Source organism: Aristolochia californica, unplaced genomic scaffold (assembly GCF_029961685.1).
Source record: "Aristolochia californica isolate CCGP_79_NKW_82.1479 unplaced genomic scaffold, dmAriCali1.0.hap1 SCAF_8, whole genome shotgun sequence".
Lineage (NCBI taxonomy): Eukaryota > Viridiplantae > Streptophyta > Magnoliopsida > Piperales > Aristolochiaceae > Aristolochia > Aristolochia californica.
The window spans coordinates 230,929-252,210 of record NW_027182279.1 but is presented as its reverse complement, the minus strand read 5'-3'; the positions used below and the strand labels follow the sequence as shown (position 1 = coordinate 252,210).

Here is a 21,282-nt window from a genome sequence, read left to right as displayed (position 1 = left end):
CAGCTAACGGTTGAGCGAATTTATTAGATTCTGCACTCCCCTCGCTCCGGATGCTTCTTCATTCTCTTCGCCCCTAGAGAAATCGCAGACCTGGAGTTGGGCAGAACGATGACTCTGGAGCCTGGAGCTTCTCCTTGTCCCCTGGATTTAGATCGCACTGGACTGCTCCATCTGCGTACAGAAACGACACCCAGAATGGATACCAAGTATGCACTTCATTAGAACGACGAATCTAGTAATTAAAGTCGTGCCTACACGGTCGAGTTAAGTGAATCATCTTCTTGAAGAAAGAAATGGTGAATGCAGCAAGTCCTTGCAACTTCCTGGTGCTCTCCGGTAGTTTGTTATTATTAACAAATGGCACGACAAATCGAGATTTATGCTTGCATTCCTTTGCCGATTAAAGGCAATATAGAATTTTCTCAGAAGGTAAAGCAAAGTAGCCATGGTGGTGACTGGTGGTGACAAGTGACATTCGCATCAAGGGAATCAATTGTTCAATACTGGTAAGAGTGCTTTATTCAAAACTTGGAAACAGCGAAGGTAAGCAGGGGCCCAAAAAAGAAGAGTCAGCGAAGGTAACTGTTTCGTTACAGTGGAGAATGGACATTTTTTTCATATTTAGTACTCGGAGGAGACCCTGTATTGAATAACGCAGGATTTGGGTTCTGTGAAGCGTGAACTATGTAGATTTTTAAAGTAGACATTCCGCTGGAGCCAACAGAGCCTACACTAGTCTAAATTCTAAAAGAAGGAAAGCTTCCAATAGGAGAAGCGCTGAGCTCTGAAAAAGCTTATATCTTCAACCCAGAAGACAAACTCCTCCGTTCACGGGATTCCAACTTTCATCTAGGTTAAGCTGAGTTCGTTGGATTCAGCTGAAGGATCCTCACACGCGCAATTGGCTGCTCTGTCGAGAATAAGCTCTTCTTACTTCACTATCGGAATGCAAAAGTTTGAATTATGAAACTGAAGATGAAGACATCAATGCAGGGAAAACAGTCCAGAAACCGTCTCTCTCATTTATCTGTCGATCAATGAGCGGTCGCATAAGTGAAATCCATATAAGACTAGCAAAGTAAAACAGAAGATGCAATGGAGAGTTAGGAAGAAGATGTATGACATCCATGATAACATTCAAGTTCACCAGTTAAAACTGAAACAAAAAAGGGAATAGACACCCTCTAGACTTCCATTTACAGGATAAAGAAGAGTATCATCTTCTTTTTACTCCTTCCGTGGGGATCCTACAGTTCACTACTGCTACTACCAGCTCCACCATCATAAAAAAAAAAGAACAAAACCCTTCACTTCTTCCTGAAAAGCGAGACTACTGAGGACTCAGCAGATGAAACCAGAGCCACCGTCGTCGAAATTGAGCGCGTAGCTAAATGGGTCGTAGTTGAATCTCAACCTCCTTGTCCTCGACCGTCCTCTCACTTGTCTCCGAATCTGAGCTCGAACCCTCCAGTAGAGCCTTCTGCACCTACTCTTCCCGCAGTCCAACACCACCGCAGTTGGTTCCAAGAATACCAGAATGGCCACCATTTGCTCCTTCAGAAAAGCAGAAACCGCAGTAGAATCTGAGAGAGAAAGAACCCAGAAAGCCGAATGTATTGCCGTCTGTTTTATAGATACAGCGAGGGATGTTGAAGAACGGAATAGAAAATTTTATAGCTTGTGAGACAAGGCAACTCCGTAGCAGTGACCAGCGAGGGACGCACTGAGTTGTGAATTCTTTCTGAGGGAAGACGACTCGAATCACTCTTTCTATATAGCTTTTGTCCACCCTTTCTGCAGACGGGTCTGTACTGCTACGGCGCTGTCGAAACGAGGCGGGGCGTCACATGGGCTCGAGAGACTTCATAGACGAGGAAGGGTGGATGTACAAAACAGCTTTCTCCCTGTGCAGCGAATGTATATGCAGTAAGGTCTGGTCGTCACGCTGGCAAATGTGGGGAAAGGTTGTCTGATTTTAAATTCCTTTCCGAATAGGGAAGATATCTTCTCTCGAATATCGCGGGGATTTGCTTTTTCATGGACCCAATACTCCCTCCAGTCCTCTAATCAAATGTCTCTTCATTCACGATTATCCTTTTCAAATTAGAGCTTTGGATGTCAAATCTCTGTTCCGAAGTCATTGACTCCTTTTTAGCTTCTCCAGACTTCCTCCCACGCTTACCGGCCGTGAGCCGACTTCAGCATCTTTTTCTCCTTTACCGAATCAGCAGTTGGCTTTATGAATCCATCGGGTACTGTACTGCAGCTCTGTATCTCCCGTTTATTTCTCAAGTCAGGAAACGGGGCTACCGTGAACCATGAGAGAGCATAGAGGCATGAGGACATGGGTGCTCTCTTCGAAGAATCAGAAATTTTCTGTGATTATATACGGTGATGATATGCCAAAACGGACGCTAAGATTCAGTAGATTGTAGTGGTTAAATTACTTCGAATGAAACTTTAGTCACGAAAATGACCGGAGACTGCGATTTGATTCTTATCAGACTTCCGTTGGATTAAATATTTAAATTACGATAGGAGAAGGAACGAGTAGATCTATTTCCAGCAAGATAATTGATAATTCACAGTTTCAATTCCTGTCAAGCCATGTCAGGCTTCTTCTTTGATAATTAGCAACGAACAGAATGAGAAGTAAAACCCGTGTTTTCTTACCCAATCTGCAGGTCTTACCGTGGAATGATAAGCAAATCATCTCTTTCTCTGACGACGCAAACTGGCCATGGATTCCATTTTAAGATCTAAGCAGTGCGTTTTACCAAAAGCAGGACATTTGCAGTACAAAAAAGAATAAATCGCATTAATGCTCTGAAATTCAGAGGAAGGACAAAACCAAACCAAAGGCTTCACCTTCAGTTTAGGCGTTCGGAAGAAGATGCTCTCTCGCATTCTGTATTATCACTATCAAGCTTCTCTTCCTAAATGTAAAGTGGGTACCCAGTAGTCGTTGTATCAAAAGTCGCACTGCAGCGTTTTGTTTTGCGGAGCCTGGAGACTTGCTTTAATCACATTCATTAACATTAGCATTGGTTCATTGAGTCCATGTGGTTCAAATCTTGCGAAGGAAGAAGAAAACGGAGACGACGAGGAAAGATGAAAGAGAAAGAATGGCGAAATGGCGGTTGCCTCGTGGAGCAAAAATTCCCTCATAAAAATGGTGTTGAATAGGAGTAAGGAGGACTACGAGATGGGAAGGTGGAAGAGTAGAGGCAACAGAAATGTCTGGTCTCGTCAGAGGCAATTGTGACGAGGCAATTGGTTGATAAAATAAACCCACCCGTCCCGTCGCTTTCGTTTCCCTTCCCATCACACCCTCCCTCCCCCCATCACCGCTTCGATATTAATCCCCAATCCACTACTCCACCCCCTCATCTCTGCAACTTCTGGAAATTAAAAGGTTATTACAGACGATAATGGGAGCACTCTCTGCTTTACCGCTTTTGAGCAGTTTGACTGGTGGTTATTCGTTCCACTCAGCAGTGAAACACGGTAACCCTGCAAAATGAGAACCAGAATTGGATCGGATTTTAGCATTAATGAGCTTTGGTTGATGATGTATTCCGGTGACCAATATCTTTCGTTGGTTTTGCGATTTTACAGAGAAATTTACTAAAAGAAACATGACATTATAATTTATATTCTTACCTTTCTGATTTCACTTAGTTGTTTCAATTCCAACATCCTGATCTCTTCCCCATCATCTCTTACAGCACCTATTCCATCGTCCATCTTACTTTTCACATTAATTCGCCATCTAAAACGTAATTCCAGTACTTACCTTTCCTTTTCCAACAAACATACGTCCTGGATTGGCATTAATTTTGGGAGCTACCTCACCAGCCTACCTGCGTCCTTGCTGCTGCGCTTGCACCTTGGCTGTTCTGCATTTTTTGAGCCACCCGAAGTGTTGCTGCCTCCGGATAGGCATTTTATTGACTTGGGGGCTGTCATACCGACTTTGCAGGTACACCTCTTTTTAGTTGAAAGATATACGAATCTGCCTGTGCTAGCTGTGTTGGTTGTGCCAAGGGTTATATTATTTTGGCACTTTGGCTTGAGCTCGTTCACATGCTCAAGTCCCTTCTTGGAGGTAAGTTCTTTGGCAACTCCCACATGAAGCCTTTAAACTCCTTCAGAACTTTATTCTCTTCAACTAGCATGGATTAACCATCAACTCAGTGTTCGTCTCCTACCAAAGAAATAAGAAGAGTGGCTCCAACTTTACTTTTTCTTGTGGTTCTCCTTGTTCCGATTTCTATTTGTGGATTAAAAGGGCGTTTTGATCGCAAACCAGGTAGCTTTCTTATTTCTAATTTATTTCGTTGTTACAGAGTAATTACCACTAAGTTATTGTTATATTTTGGAACCTTATGATCACCAGGCGATGCCGCATGATACAAACAATTCGGATTTGGATTCATCCGGTACTATAGTTGCATTCAAATCAGTTTTCAGGACGTGTTTCCTCTCTCTCCAACCCGTAACAGTTTGCGCAGAAGAAAATGGATCATCGTGCTCGTCTCCCTAGACGTTCATAACGATCGTCGACGGTTCGCTATCCAGGTTTATTCTCCCCAGAGGATTTCCATTTTCTGAGCCCGAAGGTACTCATTTATTCGATTTGCAATCTCAAAATTGAGTTGTCAGGTGTACTCTGTTACCTCGTTCAATTTCGTCCAAGCACGTTAAACATTAGACGGTATATGCTACCAGCGCCATGTCCGATTGCCCTCGATTACGCGAAAGACCCATCCAAATAAATTGGGTTTCGTCTTCTTCACGAAGTATCGAACGGGCAGCAGGCAACAGATGCAGGCAATTAGAAGGATGAATAAACAGTATACAACTTAGAGAGAATCAGTGCAGTATGATTTCTTAACAGAAGACTACATTTACATGTTTATATCAGTCATTTGATGATATTGTCTTGCAGAGGCAGATGATCAGATAACATGGTTAACACTTTAACATAGGTGAAGATCATTGACTTCATCTGTTTTCCTAGGTTTGTTTCGGAGTTTTATTAATCGCAGATAAAACATGATCTTTACAATCATTTAAGATTTTTCTTCCCTTGATCAGATAACGTGGTTAACACTTATAACACAAGTGAAGATCATTGATCTCATTTGTTTTCCTTGGTTTGCTTTCGAATGTTATTAGTCGCAGATAAAACATGGTCTTTACAGTCATTTAAGATTATTCTTCCTCTTGTTCTGCGTCTACTTCTTCCAGACAAGTTACTACTAGCTAGGAATCAGAATAAAATTAAAAGAAACAGAATCACCTCACGAGGCCAAGGTTGAGGATGCCCCAGCCAGTTTTAGGCCAGGACTGCTCCTTGGCTTTCATCAGCAGGACTCTGGTCCAAGCAATCCAACCTTCCCAAGACGTCCTCTTATCCCAAGGACTTCCCCACTCAAGCAACCGTCTCAACCCTTGCTCTGCTTCTCTCTCTGCCTCTTCGAACCTTCCTTTTATCAAGTAGAATTGAGCTAATACTACATGGGGTTCCCCCACAAATGGGTTCTTCTCGATGCTCCTTGAAAGCAACTCTTCCACTCCTTCCAGCCCCTTGCTACCTCCATGGTTGCAGACAGCTTCCCAGTACAGATCTCTGGCAATTATCTGCTCCCCTGCATCCAGTACTTTTGTGCAATAATCAAAGACGGGCGGGACCACAAGATCAAGGTCTTCGTCCCTGTCTTTCCCATCTTTATTCTGACCATTCACGGGGAGTCCACCATCGATATTGTCTCCCCTGTTCCGCTCTTCGGCGAAAATCTCTTCCTCCCGCACTATGAGATTGTACAGAGCACCCATCCTGGATATGGAATTCATCCACAACCCTGGCTTTCCGTTTCCGGGCCAGAGAGTGGCAAAAGAATTCTCGCCAGAGAATTCCAGCCGCCCATTTTCGTTCTCGAACAGCTGATCCTGGAAACCGAACAGCTGATCGCTGAAATCAGCCATAGTCATCAGAAGAAAGGTAGCCACTATCCGCCTGGACACCCTCACAGCCTCACTGGTCTTGATATGTTTCACGACAACTCCTTCAGCAGGAAGAACAGAGTGCAGTTTCTTCCTCCATGCCTCCTCCCGCGAAAAGATCCCCTTTTCCTTGGCGTTTCGGACGGATATCATCGAGTCTCGGAGGTGTTCGACGAGGTCGTCATCGGAGTAATGAAAGAGAAGATCATCGTGGATTAGCGGCTGCCGGGGCACGATGCAGAAGAGATGGATGAGACGTTCTGCCTCCGGACCGACATGACGGCAGACGACATCACGGCCGGTGGAGGGATCGAAGATGGCGAGGTTGACGTAAGAATTGGAGTAAGCAGAGTGGAAGAGGCCACATAGAGCGACGGATCTGGGACAACCCCAGAGGTAGGGGATGCGATACATGTCGACGAGGTGATCAAGAAAGCTGCCATGCTTGTGCCAGCACTCGCCTGCGCCGACGGAGCGAAGGACGGCTAGGAGAGAGGAAAGCTGGGGGTCGGCCGATTCAAGCTCGCCCCGGAGAAAAGGACGGGCGGACTCGACAAGGGTTTGGAGCGGCTTTCGTGTAGAAGAGGAGATGGAGCAAGGAGAAGAAGGCATGGCTGTTTGCCAGGAAAACAGAGAATTGAGGGAAGAGGATCAGAGGAGTGGGATTTGGCAATGGAGGAGGATGATTTGATAATGAAAAACAGAGAGACGTAAGGGTTTGAAACACTGACTATGGATAGAGTAGGTGGCACTTTGACTGTGCAAACACGGGCACCGATATTCTGATCTATCATCTACCCGTAATCCCAATCCCATTCGGTCCATTAGGCTATTAATATCTGTTATTTGAGTAAATTTTAAATATAATGATTTATTTACATTATATATACACGTAAAATTATAATTATAATATTTTAAATATGACTATTTTTTCTTGGTCAAGTGGACGTGGGGGTGTATTTTACTATTCGTATATTTTAAATAATTTAGATTTTAATTTGATATAATTTTATTAACCCTTCCCTTTATTATTTCATTGGCAAACATATTGCAATAAAATAGACGTGGGATTAGTCTTATTCTAAAATGATTAGTCATCTCAATTAGGTAGAGGAGCCGTAACGTGACGGACAATGATGTCAACGAGTTGAAGGTGTTACCCGATGTTTATTATCCTGGTTGTGATTTTTCAATTGTGAGAAGTGAGAAATATAAACAAGGTTTTGATTTCCTGTGAAGCTTTTTGAAGGACTGATTTTCAGAGAGATAAATCTTTGTGCTTCGAGTGAGAAACTCTTGTGCGAATAATACAGTGAGAAACTATTTTTTTCCCGCCAAGACGTTGCTGTAGAAACAGAGCTTTCTACTTGCCGTTGTTGTGCTGATCTGACGCTACATGATTGCTTTCGTTGGGCGTCTTTATCTTCAGTGTAGAGTGAGAGAGATCAGAGAAGGAAGAATGGCGTTGTATCCTTAGTGTAGAGGGAGAGAGCGAAGGAGAGAAAGAAGGAACACCACCGCAGAGGTGTTGTCTGGTTCGTTTATTACTAATCGTGTGCTGTTTGGTTTTGTGTTGTTTCTGACCGGTGCTATTTGGGCGTCAGCGAGTCTCAAGATCTTCATACAGGTTACATTGTTCCTATTTTACAGATTTGTATTTATTTATCTGCAGTGATAGATTAATGTATAAATTGTATATGAAGGAAATTGTAAATACTGAACTATATTCCCTATAAAGAATTATCATCAGCAGTTGTAGACATAGCCCGATTTGGGTGAACCACGTTAAATTTGTGTATTTAATTTTGCTCCTTAGATATAATCTGATTTATATAATCCTATCGGAAGGTGTGTATAAATCTAGGCTTTGGAACCAAAGTCACATGTTATTCGAGTAAGTATTCATATGTGGGCCTCCACTTAAATTATCAATGTGTAAGAGTCCAAAAGGGGAGTATTAAAGAATAGTCTCGTATGTAAAATTTATTAGCTGAAAAAGAGGTTTAGTAAGATTGGTAGTCATTTTGGTTGGTATAGTACCTATCTAAATTCTATTGATTAATAAAAAGTATGCCAAAATTGTTTTGTCTTTAGCAATAAGATAGCCACCACCCAAATTGACAACCAACGTCCTCCCCAGTTTTGATATGTTTAACGGTGATTCTCTGGGCGGTGATGACCGACTGTAATTTCTTCCTCCACTCCTTTTCAGGAGAAAAGATTCCTTTCCGTTCGGCGGGACACCTCCGAGGCTTGGAGGGACAGAACGAGCTCGTCATCGGAGTAATGGAAGAGAAGATCGTCGTGGACCAGAGTGTGACGGGGGACGACGCAGAAGAGGTGTACGAGGCGCTCGGCCTTCGAGACAACGTGACGGCGGCTGATGGAGGGGTCGAAGATGACGAGGTTAACGTGCGAAACGGAGTAGGAGGAGTGGAAAAGGCCACAGAGAGTAACGGGGTCGGCACACCCCAGAGTTTGAGAATACGGTAGACCAGGTGGTCAAGGAAGCAGCCTTGCTTGTGCGAGGACTCTCCGGCGCCGGCGGATCAGAGGATGGCGACGAGGGAAGGGAATCGGGGGCTGACCGTTTCGAGCCCCCTCGGCAAGAATGGACGGGCAGCGTCGAGGTTTTGGAGTGGCTTCTGCGAGCAAGAAGAAGAAGGCATGCTGGTGATGATTGTTACTAGTCTTTTTGGCCGAAGAGAGTTACAGAGAGACAACGGAAAGAGGGTGCTTGAGAATTTGAGATCACATGGCGAAAGAAGAGAAGGTAGCAATGACCATGGAAGAAGAAAGCTACGAGGAGGGTGTAAGCCGCATAAAGATGGTCGATTCAAACTTCACCATTTCGAGATGGGCCGGGCACACTTATATCGATGGACCTGGGCTTTAAGGTCAAAACCATCCGGTCAATTTATTTCCAATAGCTAATTTTTTTTAAAATTCTTTGTTATTTGACGTAAAAATAAATAAAAACACATTATTAAAATAAAATTTTAAATATATAATATAAATAAAAAATATTAAAATTTATTTAATGTACCCTTATTAGGTCAAACCCTTATTTGTTATTCACTCGTGTGGATTCCATCAAAATTAATCGACACGATTTTTTATTGTTATTGGTGTTGATACTCGATGGAGTTCTAAGACACTGGAATTAATTAGTGAATGCCTTAATTTGGTCTCATTCTGATACATGATTCAAGAAAATTTAAAAAACTCTTTTGGAATCTTGTAGTATGTTGAGATAAATTTAGATCTAATGACTTAGATTTGTTACGAATCAGTCCCATTCGTTTCCTCGAGCAGTTTCCCTAGCGATCGCGGAGCTCGAATTGTTCGGTTCAGGTATGTCTCGTATCCCTCTTCATCTTTCTCTTCCTCTTACTTTATCTCTAGAAACCTTCTTTCTTCTCGGCCTAGGGCGGTCTAGGGCTTTGCTGTTTGGAAAAAAGTTGAAGGAGCTGTATAGTTTTTCCATCCTGGATAATCGACACTAAAGTGGTTACTTTTATCCTGCTGGATTTGCTTTGACTGAAACTTGGTGTGGTAGACATAACGATGACTGAGGAGGAGGATTCCATCGAGCAAGCCGCTGTCGCTCGTCGTGAGAGGCTCAACGCTCTTAAAGCGGCCAAAGAACTATTTGACACCCCAGACGGAGATTCTGTTCAGAATGACTCTAAAGCCGAAGAAGCTGATGATAAAGATGAAGAGGGGTTAGATTTTCTTCTTAATTTAGTCTTTTTATTTTCTCTTGCTAAGCTTTTCATTGCGACATGTAGAGTTTTTCTCAGGATGTCACTCTTATCTCCTTTTATCCTGATTATTGATGTTAGGACTTGAAACAACTAGGTATTTTTTCTTTGACGAATTAGCTGAGCTTAACCAAAAGCACTAAGCACCCTTTGTTGGTGATCTATGGTCATGTCTGATTCTTGATAAATCGACCATAAGATATATCTCTGTCAGTACCAAGTACTGTAATTCTTGTAATTCGGAGGTTACTACTGCGGTGACCTTTGTTTCCATGGGACGTCAGTCATTGATCATCAATGGTGTGAAGGAAGTACTCTTGAGTCAAAGTAGGTGTTTCTTATCTCTGTTTAGCAGTCCTTTTGCTTATTCCTGGATGAGATTACAACTGAAGATTGGGAAAACTAAATCATGAATACTTAATAGGATGGTCTTTTACATCTTTCAATCAGTGATGAGTGGATTGAATCGGTTTGATGTGAGTTTTCTTAAAAATATCTCTTAAGGTCTCTTTGGATCCCCTAGAAAAGAAAGAAAATAAAAGAAAATGAGAATTTTACCATTATTATTCCAAAAAATAGTTAGTGAAAATGAGATAATGATCAAATTCTCCTTTTCACTAACTATTTTTGCGAATATTAATGGTCAAATTCTCATTTTTTTTCCTCTTCTTTTCTTTTCCATGTGGTTCCAAACAGACCCTTACAGATGGAAGAAATTAAAAATGTACAAAAGGCAAAACAAAAATTAGGTACAAATAAAATGAGATTTAAAATAAAAAAAATGAAAGAATCTCACGATGAATATCCTGGTGTTTCTTTTGTGTTCTTCATGTTGCTTATTTAGGATTAATTGGCATGCCAGAAAGTAGTCAGGGAACTCTTACCATCTTAAAAATATAGATTTTGTGGAATGTTTGCTGAAAACCTTGGACAAATTGACAAAAATGCATGTGTCTGCCAGAGAGTAATATTGTTCTTCTCAACAGAATTTATAACAAATTCTTTGATATGTGTGTATGTTTGCTGCTTTTCCAGAAGAGCTGGAGTGTAGATTTGGTGCATATTCTATTTTCTATGGTAGATTATTTTCTCACTTAATTAATTATGCATTCACCATATATTGTAGGGCACCAGATGTTAAATTTCGGAATTACGTGCCTCAGGATAAGCAGCTCCAAGAGGGTAAGTTAGCTCCACCAGTTCCATCTAAGTTTGAAGATCCAGTGGCTGCTGCTCCAGCAGAAAAAGTTGAGGTATTGGATCTACAGTCTTTGCCTTCACAAAAGTTATTCTTTGTTTCTTGTTGAGCTTTCTATCGATAACATCAACAAAAAACTGCAGGACCCATTTCTAAATATTGCACCTAAGAAGCCCAACTGGGATTTGAAGAGAGATGTGCAGAAGAAACTTGACAAGCTTGAGAGACGTACTCAGAAGGCTATTTACAAACTTATGTGTAAGCGTTTTCTTTGTTAACGTGGTACCACTTTTGTTAAAACTTAGGATTCCATGATGTTAATCAAAGTAGAAGCGGATTAAGGGGTGAGATGAAGAAGAAGAAGAAGAAATGTTGAGAAAAGGTTTTAGGAGGAGAAGAGGAAGATTGACGAATTTGGAGAGAAAAAGGAGGAAAATAGGGTTATGGATTTGTCCAACCCCTTCCCCTTAAATTATATTTATAGATATTGGAAGTACTAATATTACAAGAATACCTTTCATCCTAGTAAGAGTGAATAAAAGATAAGTGGATTGACCAGTTAGTTTTAGCTTTCCATATTCTTGCAAACCTATTCTTTATTTTCAATGACATCTTATGTTATCTCATTTTCAATTGGGGATAGCAAATTCCTGCTGTGAGTCAGTTGGGGCCTTTCATGTTCTTTATATCTGATTTATTTTGTTCTGTGCGAATTGCAGTGGAAAAGCAAAACCAAGCTGCAGAAGAAAATGGCGGAGATTAGTCAGAGCACTTGATCTCAGATATATATATGATGGAGGATGGGGGGTTCAGTCCATGAAGAATTCCAAGCCTCGAATTGCAAGTGAAACTGGTTGATGCCAACCCATAAAACCATATTAGTGTAACATCAAATATTATTTCAACGAAAATAACAGGATATGAGCTTTTATGAATCGAAGATATCAAAACCGTATTACAAATGATTGATACATTCAACGAATTTTAGAAGCTAGTTGGCCAAGGAATTGTGGATTTGTGTTTTATTTATCTCTCTCTACACAAGAACACGAAGAGAAAACCCTCCCACAGGCATTCAAAACTACAATAATTAATGTACGCGAAACAGAAGTCAGGGTAGAAAAAATAGAAGCAAATGCACAAACAAATTGTAAAATATTTCTACAGTTTTTTGCTCGCGACTTCAGTTCTCTTGGACAGGGGAAGGCAACGCTGGCATCAGGTTCTAACTTGACCTGCAGACCCCTTCACGAGGCCATCTTCAAAGTTCCAGGACGAATCCACCAGAGGAAGCTGATATTCGTCAGGTTTTAGAGCCAATGCAAAATCTGGTAATGTTGGTGCTGTCTCCATAATCCTGTGGACACATTTACACATCCATATTAACAGTCTTGAATAAGAACATTGGCATGCTCAGTTATTGATCGAGAGAACCAACATGTACAACCTCAGCAAACTATAGCTCGTGACTTTGTTGTGTACAGGATATCCTTAGGGTCTATTTGGAACCCCATGGAAAAGAAAAAAAAAAAAAAAACGAGAATTTGATCATTATTATTCCTAAAAATAGTCAGTGAAAAGGAGAATTTGATCATCATCTCATTTTTACCAACTATTTTTGGGAATTGTAATGCTCAAATTCTCATTTTCTTTTCTTTTCTAGGGGTTCTAAACAGATCCTTAACGTATCAGGAAACCTGGTACTAGTGACAGGCAACATGATTGTTTTTTTCTTTCAAGAAGTAGATATTTCCTACAAATTCCTATGCTTTGAGGATATCTAATATGATTCTACACTGGAAGATATTAGCTAGGGAAAGAAAACCAGTATAGAAGGAAAAGTAAGGTCCATGAAATGAATTGCTATAGTGAAAAGAATAATAAAGATAACAGGTGCATTCATGGCAATAAAATGGATTAAAATGGTAAAGAAGATGATCAAGATTGACATCTGCAAAGAAAAGCTAAAAGAACACGTTAAAAAATTAAAAAAATACCATAAGTGGAGTGATTTCTTCAACCAGAAAAGGTACTATTGATCAAAGTTTGTAATCCTCTTCGGCCAATTTCTTACTACCTCATCTTCTCCCTACAGCCAAATCCATGGAACCTATAGACGTCCACAGTTGCATTCAATTGCTAGGACATGTTTTTCTAATGCAACAGGAGCAATGATGCCAATTTGACAAAATTACAACGAATAAACAGGGTTCAACCTAAGGGACCAGAGGGGCCATGGTCCCCTTGGTTTTGGAGATAGCAATTTATGGTACCGGTCATAGTAAAAGGAAAAATCAAAACAGGAAAACATGCAAAACCATATCTAAGGTAGTCAGCAATTTGATTAGGGAAACAAGACATTTTCAAACACTGGATTATGCTTAAGTAAACTTTATTTCCACTGGATAACTCACCTTTCATAACTGTAAAGATCCCTGTTGATGCGCACTTTGCTTGATGCATCCTTTGTGATCTTCTCTGACAGATACTTCATAGTACCCCAAAGAGGCAGATTCCTGTAGATGCAGCACCAATAATTTAGGATACATTCTGCATGAATTTGGAACCACTATTTCTACATTCACAACTGATTAGTTAGAAACAGTAAGTATCAGGCACCTGAAAATTTTTAAAACACGGAATCAAATATTACGGTGGATCTAATTAGAGCTAGAATGTTCAGAAACTGGCATTCCAAGTAACTGTAGTGTTATAAACAGAAGTTTGACATTAACCTAGCATCACCTTTATCTTGTATGTCACCAGTATTTGCCAATAAATCAGTATTAGGGAATGTAGGAAATAGAATTAATGTAGTTTAAGGAACAATGGACAAAATGAAGGTGAAAAACAAACATTTTAGACAGCTTTCTTTGAACTGAGGCTTGGAAAAGAAAAGAAACACCTATCATGACATATGCTCGTATTTTTTATTTTCAGACTTGATATTACAGCAGAGAAGTAACACATCTTTTGGCCAATCAAATTTACTCTCTTGCCACCAACAGCTCCAATGGTAGGACTGGATTATTCGTGTCAAATCATATGGTGATTTTAGTTAAAGGGATCAGTGCCTCAACTAACTTTGATGTAGGAGGTGCCGAATTGAATGCTTCACAAGCTCTTCTACTTTCTTTGAGAAACTCATCTGCTGCTTGTAATGCAGCCACAGCCATGCTATGGGACTGCTCAGTGTTCCCTTCATCAAGAATTAAACCATGATAATAATATGCTGCAGCCTGGTAAAAGAGTAAAGCATAAGTGTATTATCAGCATGCTGGAAGAAAAATATGGCAAGAGCAAGATAGAAGGAAAACATAGGCTATGTATATATAAAACTATAAAGTAGAAAGAAAAGAACATCTAAACCCTACTCAAGTGGTATTGGTGATCAAAGACAACAAACAAACCAAAAAAAACAGAAAAAAAGACTAAGGCAATCAATGAGAGATTGGGCCTCAGCAATGATCACAGAAAATGCAATTGTGAGACTACCATTTCTTTTTCTTCATCTATTCTAAATCGAATCAGAACTCTAGCAAGTAGTAGGGTCAGTCAGACACCTTAGTACTGTTGTTCATAAGTCAATATAACTAGGTTTTGTATGTAACCTTGCTCAAAGTATTCCATGCCACATTGGATCTTTAGACAGTAGCACTAACATACTTCTTTTACCATGGGAAGCTAGCCCCAAGGACAATAGGGGCTTCACTATCTGTATGAGATGCATCTCGACTGCATGAACCTACCACCTAAGAGTAGCGGAAAACTCCAAGCCAACCCAAGATTTGAAACAAGTAGTATCCACCAAATTGAGAGAAATTAGGATAGTGAATAAAATAACTAATAGAAATTCAAGCCAAATGACAAGAAAACAGATAAATGAAACTAAGAAGGACAGGTACAAGACAATTACCTTTGCTTCAACATATTTCCATTTGACAAAAAGCTGATGCTTTTCCCCCCAGCCATTTGTCAAAGGAAGTTGCAAAATATTCTCTTGAGCCTGTGAAAACAAGAAGGGATGAGAATAGAGACACTTAATGCCAATTTAAACATTCATACATTAAACCAATTAGTCAAAAAGCACTAGTGGTAAATGTGTTGATTACACAAGCAACTACAGAAATGAAACATAATCATGAAGATTTTCTGAAACACCCACTTCAGCACAAATGACAACAATATCACAAGAGAGGCTAACAGGAAATAAGGAAAAAAAAAGGGACATTAGCAGGCAGTTCAATTTGACTTGTTAAATTCTTCCTATAAGCATTAGTCTATGATGGAAGGAACATTAAATAGGTTTGAACGACTTGATTTCCTAAATCTCAATTTATTTTGAAATATTTCTCATAGACGGTAAAAGAAAAAGAATACAACCCATATAAACAGAAACATCAATCATAAAGCATGAGGCAGGTGCAATAGTAAAACTTTCCCGAGGATATATAGGCAGAGAAAAGACTAACAATTTTTACTTTTTTTTTGGGGGGGGGGAGGGAGAGAAGGGGTTCTTCATCTTGCCTTACAACAGAAAGGGGTTCTATGCCTCAAAATTGAAAAAACAATCATGTCCCAGCTTACTCACCCTCAGTCTTCCAAAAGCATTACAGAAGTGGGATCCAATGACAAACAGTTGAGAAATCCCTTGATTCTTTTGATAAATGATGAAAAAAATTGCTATGATTCAATGTCACATTAATAATACCATATGATAAGAGAAGAAAAAAATATACCATCAATATTGCAAATACAATAACTAAAATAGATCTTTTCTTAGATAAAGATTTCAAGCACAAAGCCGTAAGAAAATGTACAGCACAAAGAAGTGCCCCTGAACTTCGAACTCTAAAATGATTGTAGTGACACAAACAAGATGTAGATCCAATCTGATCAGAAACTTTTAAGCACCCAATACATGTGCACCATATAAGCAAATATATAAATTAGTCATTTCATGAAGTAGAAAGAAGCACAGTTACAAAATACAAAATACAAAAACACAAACTACGGCGACATAGATCATGTAACAAAAGGAGAGCAAATACTATACCTGATGCCAATACTTCACCATTTCACATGCAAGCCTCCTCTTGACAGCTAATGTAGCCTTTGCACTATCAATTGCCATACCGAGTTGAATATCTACCCCCTGCATCACCCATGCAAAAAAATAAATAAATAGCATTTGAAAGGTAGGCCTTCCTTGTAAAATGACCAGTCAAAATTAGAAGGTGTCCTCCCAAGCACAGGTTCTTTCCTAGCCCAAAACGAAGTGGAACTACTCTTTCACAATAACTATCACTCTCAGACAAATAGCCTGAGATGTAGCACACGTGCACAACCACGGAATATGGGACTTCATAACCTGCTAACAAATATTTTAAGGATTATGCTGCTTATTCCACTTCAATAACACAAATAAGTTACACCGTTTCAACGAAATCTCTGAAAATCTGGAAGGTCCAGAGTTTTACTACAGAAACAAGAAGGAAGATCACCTGGCCTAAAGCTTGCTGACAAAGAGCTTCCAAGACTCCCTCTGCCAAGTCCACTGGAAGATCTCTCCTACAGTTATAAAAATAGTAAAAAATTAATGACTATGGAAACATTTCAAGTTTGATAAATGAACAACTGAAAGCAAAGAATATAAAAACCTTTGCATCACAAGATTACATGGATCTAATGCATTTAACAGTTTTATGCAGAAAAGAAACTGGCAAGAGGCAAGACTGACGAACCTCACTTCAAGGGGGATCTCAGGGAGAACATGTCGGATTGCACAATCCAAGTATCCGGCTGCCTTCAAGAAAACATCAACAGAGGTCTTCCTGCTCTCTGAAAGAAAAAAGGGATTTCTTTTTCTCTAAGGAGAGAGTACAGTAGAATCAATCAAAGGAAAAAGGTCTCTTTTCCAAACCATGTACAAGTGTGGGAGAAGAAATAAAGTACAAAACAGGAAGTAAACAAAAGAAGACAGTGGAATTCCACATTCAGAAGCTTCTCCAAAGGCAAGAAAAGGGAAAGGTGTCTACATGGCGATAAATATATATGAGTTACTCTAAGTCATAAAAAGTGTCGGCAAAACGTAAAGTAGTAATTCATTCTGATATGTGAAGTTTGATTCTGTAATTTACATCACTACTGTATCACTTTTTTGAACTCCATTCTATTGTCTAGGCACTGGGGACATTTTTACTTAAAAGAATACACCTGATATGTTTCTTTTTACCCTTCTATGCATTACAAAGCTCTCAATTATAACCTTTTACTACATAGACATAGGTATTCATTATATGACGTATGTAGATGCACTAAAGTGTTTATAATCTTGATTATTGCATACGTCACATGTTTCTATAAGAATTCCCAAAAGACAGATAAAGGAAGCACTGGATAAAATACACAATTAAACAAAGTTAGGCCTATGTAGATTTCTTGAGCATGCTCCAAGAGTTGGTATCATAAGTCAGGTATTGTAATCTCCGATCCAACCAGATGCCAACCCTATACTCTTTGCTCACTAAAACAAATTGGAGAAGATCTGCTCGGGATCTTCACCTAAGTTCAGCAGACAAGGATGCATGAAATACATGAACAGAAAAAGCACATTCTAGGAGATGGTCATTCCACAAACACCCACCTTCAGAGACTTTAGGCTGATAACCATCTGTAGATGTTTTAGGGAGAAGTAACAAGTTGGCCTGCGCTAAGGATAGCATAGCCATCAAGTGTAAAACAGACAATACCTCATACCAGGCATTTGAAATGGCAGTTTCCTGCAAGTAAACTAGAATTTTAAAAACTGAGATGAAGAAAGTTAATGATAACAAAAGGAAGATAAAGTTCAATATCATGGTGTCTGAATATGTGAACCAATAAAAAGAAACTAATCCTACCTCTGCATCATCCTCCTGATTAACCCACTCAAACTGCACCATGTGCTTGAGATGGCTTCCTGTAAGATGTCAACAAGAAATTGTCAAAGGCAGTAAGAAGATTTTGCATAGGACAACTTCTTCTAGTAGTAGTAGTAGTAGTAGTAGTAAACTCAAATACCATCTTTTACTAATCCCAATAAAACTGGCAAATAATCTTCAAGAGCCTGCTGAAGATCCGCTAATGTTGAACCTCCTGCAAACATCAAGTCTCGCTCAGAGTTAAACACTACCACATTTAATCACAATACAACAACATCAATTTTCTTTTTATTGAAAACATACCATGTTGTGTGGCTGTTCTTCTTCTAGGTTTTGCAGCTGCATGGCCTTCATGGGCAGCCATGACAACAATTCGAGTTCTAAGAGCCGTTAGGCGCTCCACCAAATTCTTCGACAAACAGTCACCAAGAGACTGCGAAAAGTCCACTGTTTTGGGGATTCGTAAACCAGGAACAAAAACAGCAACTTCCCCAATATTTCCAGGCCTTCTTCTATTTCCACCAACATCCTTTGGTCTCGATACTAAGCATCCCATATTCTACTTTCTATTTCTGCCAACAAAATTATAGAAATAAAATAAAATAAATAAATAAATGTGAAAATCTATACATTAGCTGCTATGCTTGTTAAAGTGCAAAATATTTTGACATCACTTACTAGCATGAGTGGATGCGAGTAAATAGAAATTAACAGTTAAGAAGGTGAATGAGATTAATAGAAGCTGGCAGTCAAGTTATCACAGGATTTCACAATATAGAAAAGTTAGAAATACAACAAAACGAGAACCATTAACAAAACTTCCCAAATGCCAACCGATAGATAAGTATGGCACTCAGTAACTACAAGGTAAATGAGATGAATAGAAGCAGATAGTCAAATTATCACAGGTTTTTACAACAGAAAAGTGATAAATACAACAAAATGATAACCATTAAAAGAACTTCCTAAATGCCAACATAGAGAAGTAGGGCACTGAGTGTCAATTTTTGCTTTTATGCTTTGCATATTTTGTTTTACCTTGTGGATAGCTGGAGGCAGCACATAACCAAAAACAAAAAACAAAAATCAAACGAACAGAAACATATCTGTGATGGAAATTTAAAAAGAAACACAAGGAACATGACATAAATGAAATTTATTTTGGAATTCAAATACAAGGGTAGCAACAATTAAACAAACAATAATCAGTTCTTCTCTCTGGAAACAGAGTTCTTGTTTAATTAAATGCCTAAACTAGTAGAAAACAAAAAAATATCCAATTAAACCATTCAGGAACTTGGTAATCAAATGACAAGACCATCCAATAGGTGATCACTAATACATTTCAAAAAGCATACAAGAAGGAGAATTCAATAGGTGTTCCGTATCCTACTTCCACTCAGTCTTTCTGTCAAATGGAAGAAAAACTTGGCTGCTAGACAAAGACGTAAATTGACAGTGTAAAACGGGCATTCCTCACCTCTTCTCACGGTACTAGAAGTTGCGATTCGTCAAGACGTTAATCTCTGTAGAAATATTTCACGAGTCAGGACTTGAGAAAGGAGGGAAAAGCAGCACATCACGGGAAAGCCATGACTCGTGACAAGTTTCTTCTATTTTTTAACCCGTAAAGTCAGGTTCCTTTGACTTATAGGATTAGGAAGTTGAGGGCACCTCGCAGACTAACCAAAAATTGAAGGTACAGAGATCCAAAGAGTTTCAGTAGAAAACCCAGAACTCCAAGATAAACTTGCAAGTAAAGAAAGTTCCAGAAAACCTGGAGAAACTGAAAAGTAGCTTCTTAGTGTTCAACAAAAGGCATAACGCAAACTGAGCTATAATAATTATTTCCACATAAAAAAAAAGCCCAAATGTCGCTGAGGAATGGGAGTGAAGGCAGTCCAAAAGAACTGAGAAATGCAAGCAAGACGAAGCAAAACTGCAAATGGCTAGGGGCGACAAAGGTCAAAGCAATTCAAATTAAAACACAAAGCGTGCTCCTGAAGTCTAGAATGAGAGGCAGAATAAAATCGATAAAAGAAATAGACAAACAAAGATGACAAAAAACATAGGATGAACAGAATGCCTCCGGCTTTAAGCTGGAACTATCCGAACACCACATCCACTCGCGCTACACAGCAAAAAAACTGGTTGAAATTCCTTGCCAACCTCCCGTCATATAAAACCAGAAAAAGAAAAAAATCGAGCAGTAGTTCCTCCGAATGCAAAAACGAGAAGCTCCTAAGCTATCAAAATCAAAGAAATTCAATGAAAATGTGGAGAAAAGACTCTAATCAGATCCACCAGTTTTTTTCTGCGTTCCACTCATGTCCCACACCGTCCGTCCAAATTCAAATAAGCAACTTCAGAAACTCTGTCATCGCTGTGCAACAGTACTTTACCTCATACAAATCCATCTCAATTCTTCTTCCTTCACAAACTCTGTATCGATAAACACTCGCAGAAACAGAGCCCAAACTTATCAGCTTCTCGAATCAACAACTCTCCCACAATCAAACGCACACACACGCACAAAACCAAAGCCTCGGAATTCAGCGGCAACGACTCGACGTAGTCACCGATGAGAAAAATCTATACAAAAATTGCACTGAGCCGGAGCAAAAGAGAGAAAAAGAAGGAAGCGTCTTAGGCGAGGCAACAGCGTTGTGTGTTAGGACGAGAGTCGAAAGAGGAGAGCTGGACGGTGAATGCTAGCGTCCAAATGGCGCCCGAATCAAAAACTTTTTTCATTTAATTGTCCTTTTTGAGACGAAACCGGTCCTCGAAAGGGCATTATCAGGAGATTGGCGAAGCGGATCGGATTGCTTTCAGAGATTGAGATCCCGAAGAAACGTCTCGTTTACAGAAAAAAAATGGAAGCCTCCTGTCGGAATAAATTTATATATACGTCTTTCCACGGTTCCGCCTCTCCGTCTTTGAGAAGCTCCTTTTCACTTTCCGAAAGTGGCGTTTTTCACCTTCCTGCCACCCTCCCCTCCGTTTTCTCTCTTCAAAAGTCCACTTGCCTTTACTACGTCAGGGGCGTTTCCGTCATTCTTTACGCCACTTAGATTTGGTGGGTCAAAGTCAAATTTCCATCTCCTCGTGAAATTTTCCGATTATTACACTCTCAACAAATATTTATTTTAAAATTATTTTTTAAAATAATTTCAAGTGATTAATTCCTACTAGTTAGAAATAAAAAAATTTAAATTTTTTTCCCATTGAAGAATTCGGAGCATACTACCTGTCCATTATATGACTGAATTCGTAAAGACGGGAAAAAGGCTTAATTTACAAGCACATTAGTATCCACCTCTCTCTCTTTCTCCCACCAAAGAGATAATATGAAATAAAGTAATAAGAAAACGATGTCTTAGACAGATAT

General features: G+C 39.6%; 3 protein-coding genes across 4 annotated transcripts; 1 reads left to right on the top strand and 2 right to left on the bottom strand.

Moving 5' to 3' along the window:
* Positions 1-5,154: 5,154 nt before the first annotated feature.
* LOC137939245 (uncharacterized) lies at positions 5,155-6,749 on the bottom strand. Its single transcript, XM_068784480.1, has one exon. It carries the CDS (start codon positions 6,619-6,621, stop codon positions 5,302-5,304), a length of 1,320 nt encoding a protein of 439 aa, XP_068640581.1. The 5' UTR covers positions 6,622-6,749; the 3' UTR covers positions 5,155-5,301.
* Positions 6,750-9,163: 2,414 nt separating this feature from the next.
* Positions 9,164-11,925, top strand: LOC137938690 (uncharacterized). The gene is made up of 5 exons (XM_068783684.1): positions 9,164-9,363; positions 9,569-9,734; positions 10,900-11,026; positions 11,115-11,229; positions 11,691-11,925. The coding sequence occupies exons 2-5, from the start codon at positions 9,577-9,579 to the stop codon at positions 11,732-11,734; spliced, it is 444 nt and encodes a 147-aa protein (XP_068639785.1). The 5' UTR covers positions 9,164-9,363; positions 9,569-9,576; the 3' UTR covers positions 11,735-11,925.
* Positions 11,926-11,937: 12 nt separating this feature from the next.
* On the bottom strand, positions 11,938-20,683 carry LOC137938689 (uncharacterized). Of its 2 annotated transcripts, XM_068783681.1 has the most exons (13): positions 20,297-20,683; positions 19,375-19,420; positions 18,198-18,466; positions 18,034-18,108; positions 17,874-17,932; positions 17,618-17,753; positions 16,716-16,812; positions 16,476-16,542; positions 16,028-16,126; positions 14,888-14,977; positions 14,056-14,210; positions 13,386-13,487; positions 11,938-12,328 (listed from the first exon to the last, which is right to left on the bottom strand). In XM_068783681.1, exons 3-13 carry the CDS (start codon positions 18,448-18,450, stop codon positions 12,190-12,192), a joined length of 1,272 nt encoding a protein of 423 aa, XP_068639782.1. In that variant the 5' UTR covers positions 18,451-18,466; positions 19,375-19,420; positions 20,297-20,683; the 3' UTR covers positions 11,938-12,189. The 2 variants fall into 2 exon arrangements, with proteins under 2 accessions (XP_068639782.1, XP_068639783.1); XM_068783682.1 differs by lacking the exon at positions 19,375-19,420.
* Positions 20,684-21,282: the final 599 nt, after the last annotated feature.

Bases quoted from the DNA above. Each gene is read 5' to 3' on its own strand.
- LOC137938689 (XM_068783681.1), bottom strand. From the start codon at position 18,450: ATGGGATGCTTAGTATCGAGACCAAAGGATGTTGGTGGAAATAGAAGA. The intron at 18,109-18,197 runs GTATGTTTTCAA...TGATGTTTGCAG, and splicing joins AAGAACAGCCACACAACATG to GAGGTTCAACATTAGCGGAT. The intron at 16,813-17,617 runs GTGGGTGTTTGT...TTTTTCTTTCAG, and splicing joins TCAGCCTAAAGTCTCTGAAG to AGAGCAGGAAGACCTCTGTT.
- LOC137939245 (XM_068784480.1), bottom strand. From the start codon at position 6,621: ATGCCTTCTTCTCCTTGCTCCATCTCCTCTTCTACACGAAAGCCGCTC.
- LOC137938690 (XM_068783684.1), top strand. From the start codon at position 9,577: ATGACTGAGGAGGAGGATTCCATCGAGCAAGCCGCTGTCGCTCGTCGT. The intron at 11,027-11,114 runs GTATTGGATCTA...AAAAAACTGCAG, and splicing joins CTCCAGCAGAAAAAGTTGAG to GACCCATTTCTAAATATTGC. The intron at 11,230-11,690 runs GTAAGCGTTTTC...TGCGAATTGCAG, and splicing joins GGCTATTTACAAACTTATGT to TGGAAAAGCAAAACCAAGCT.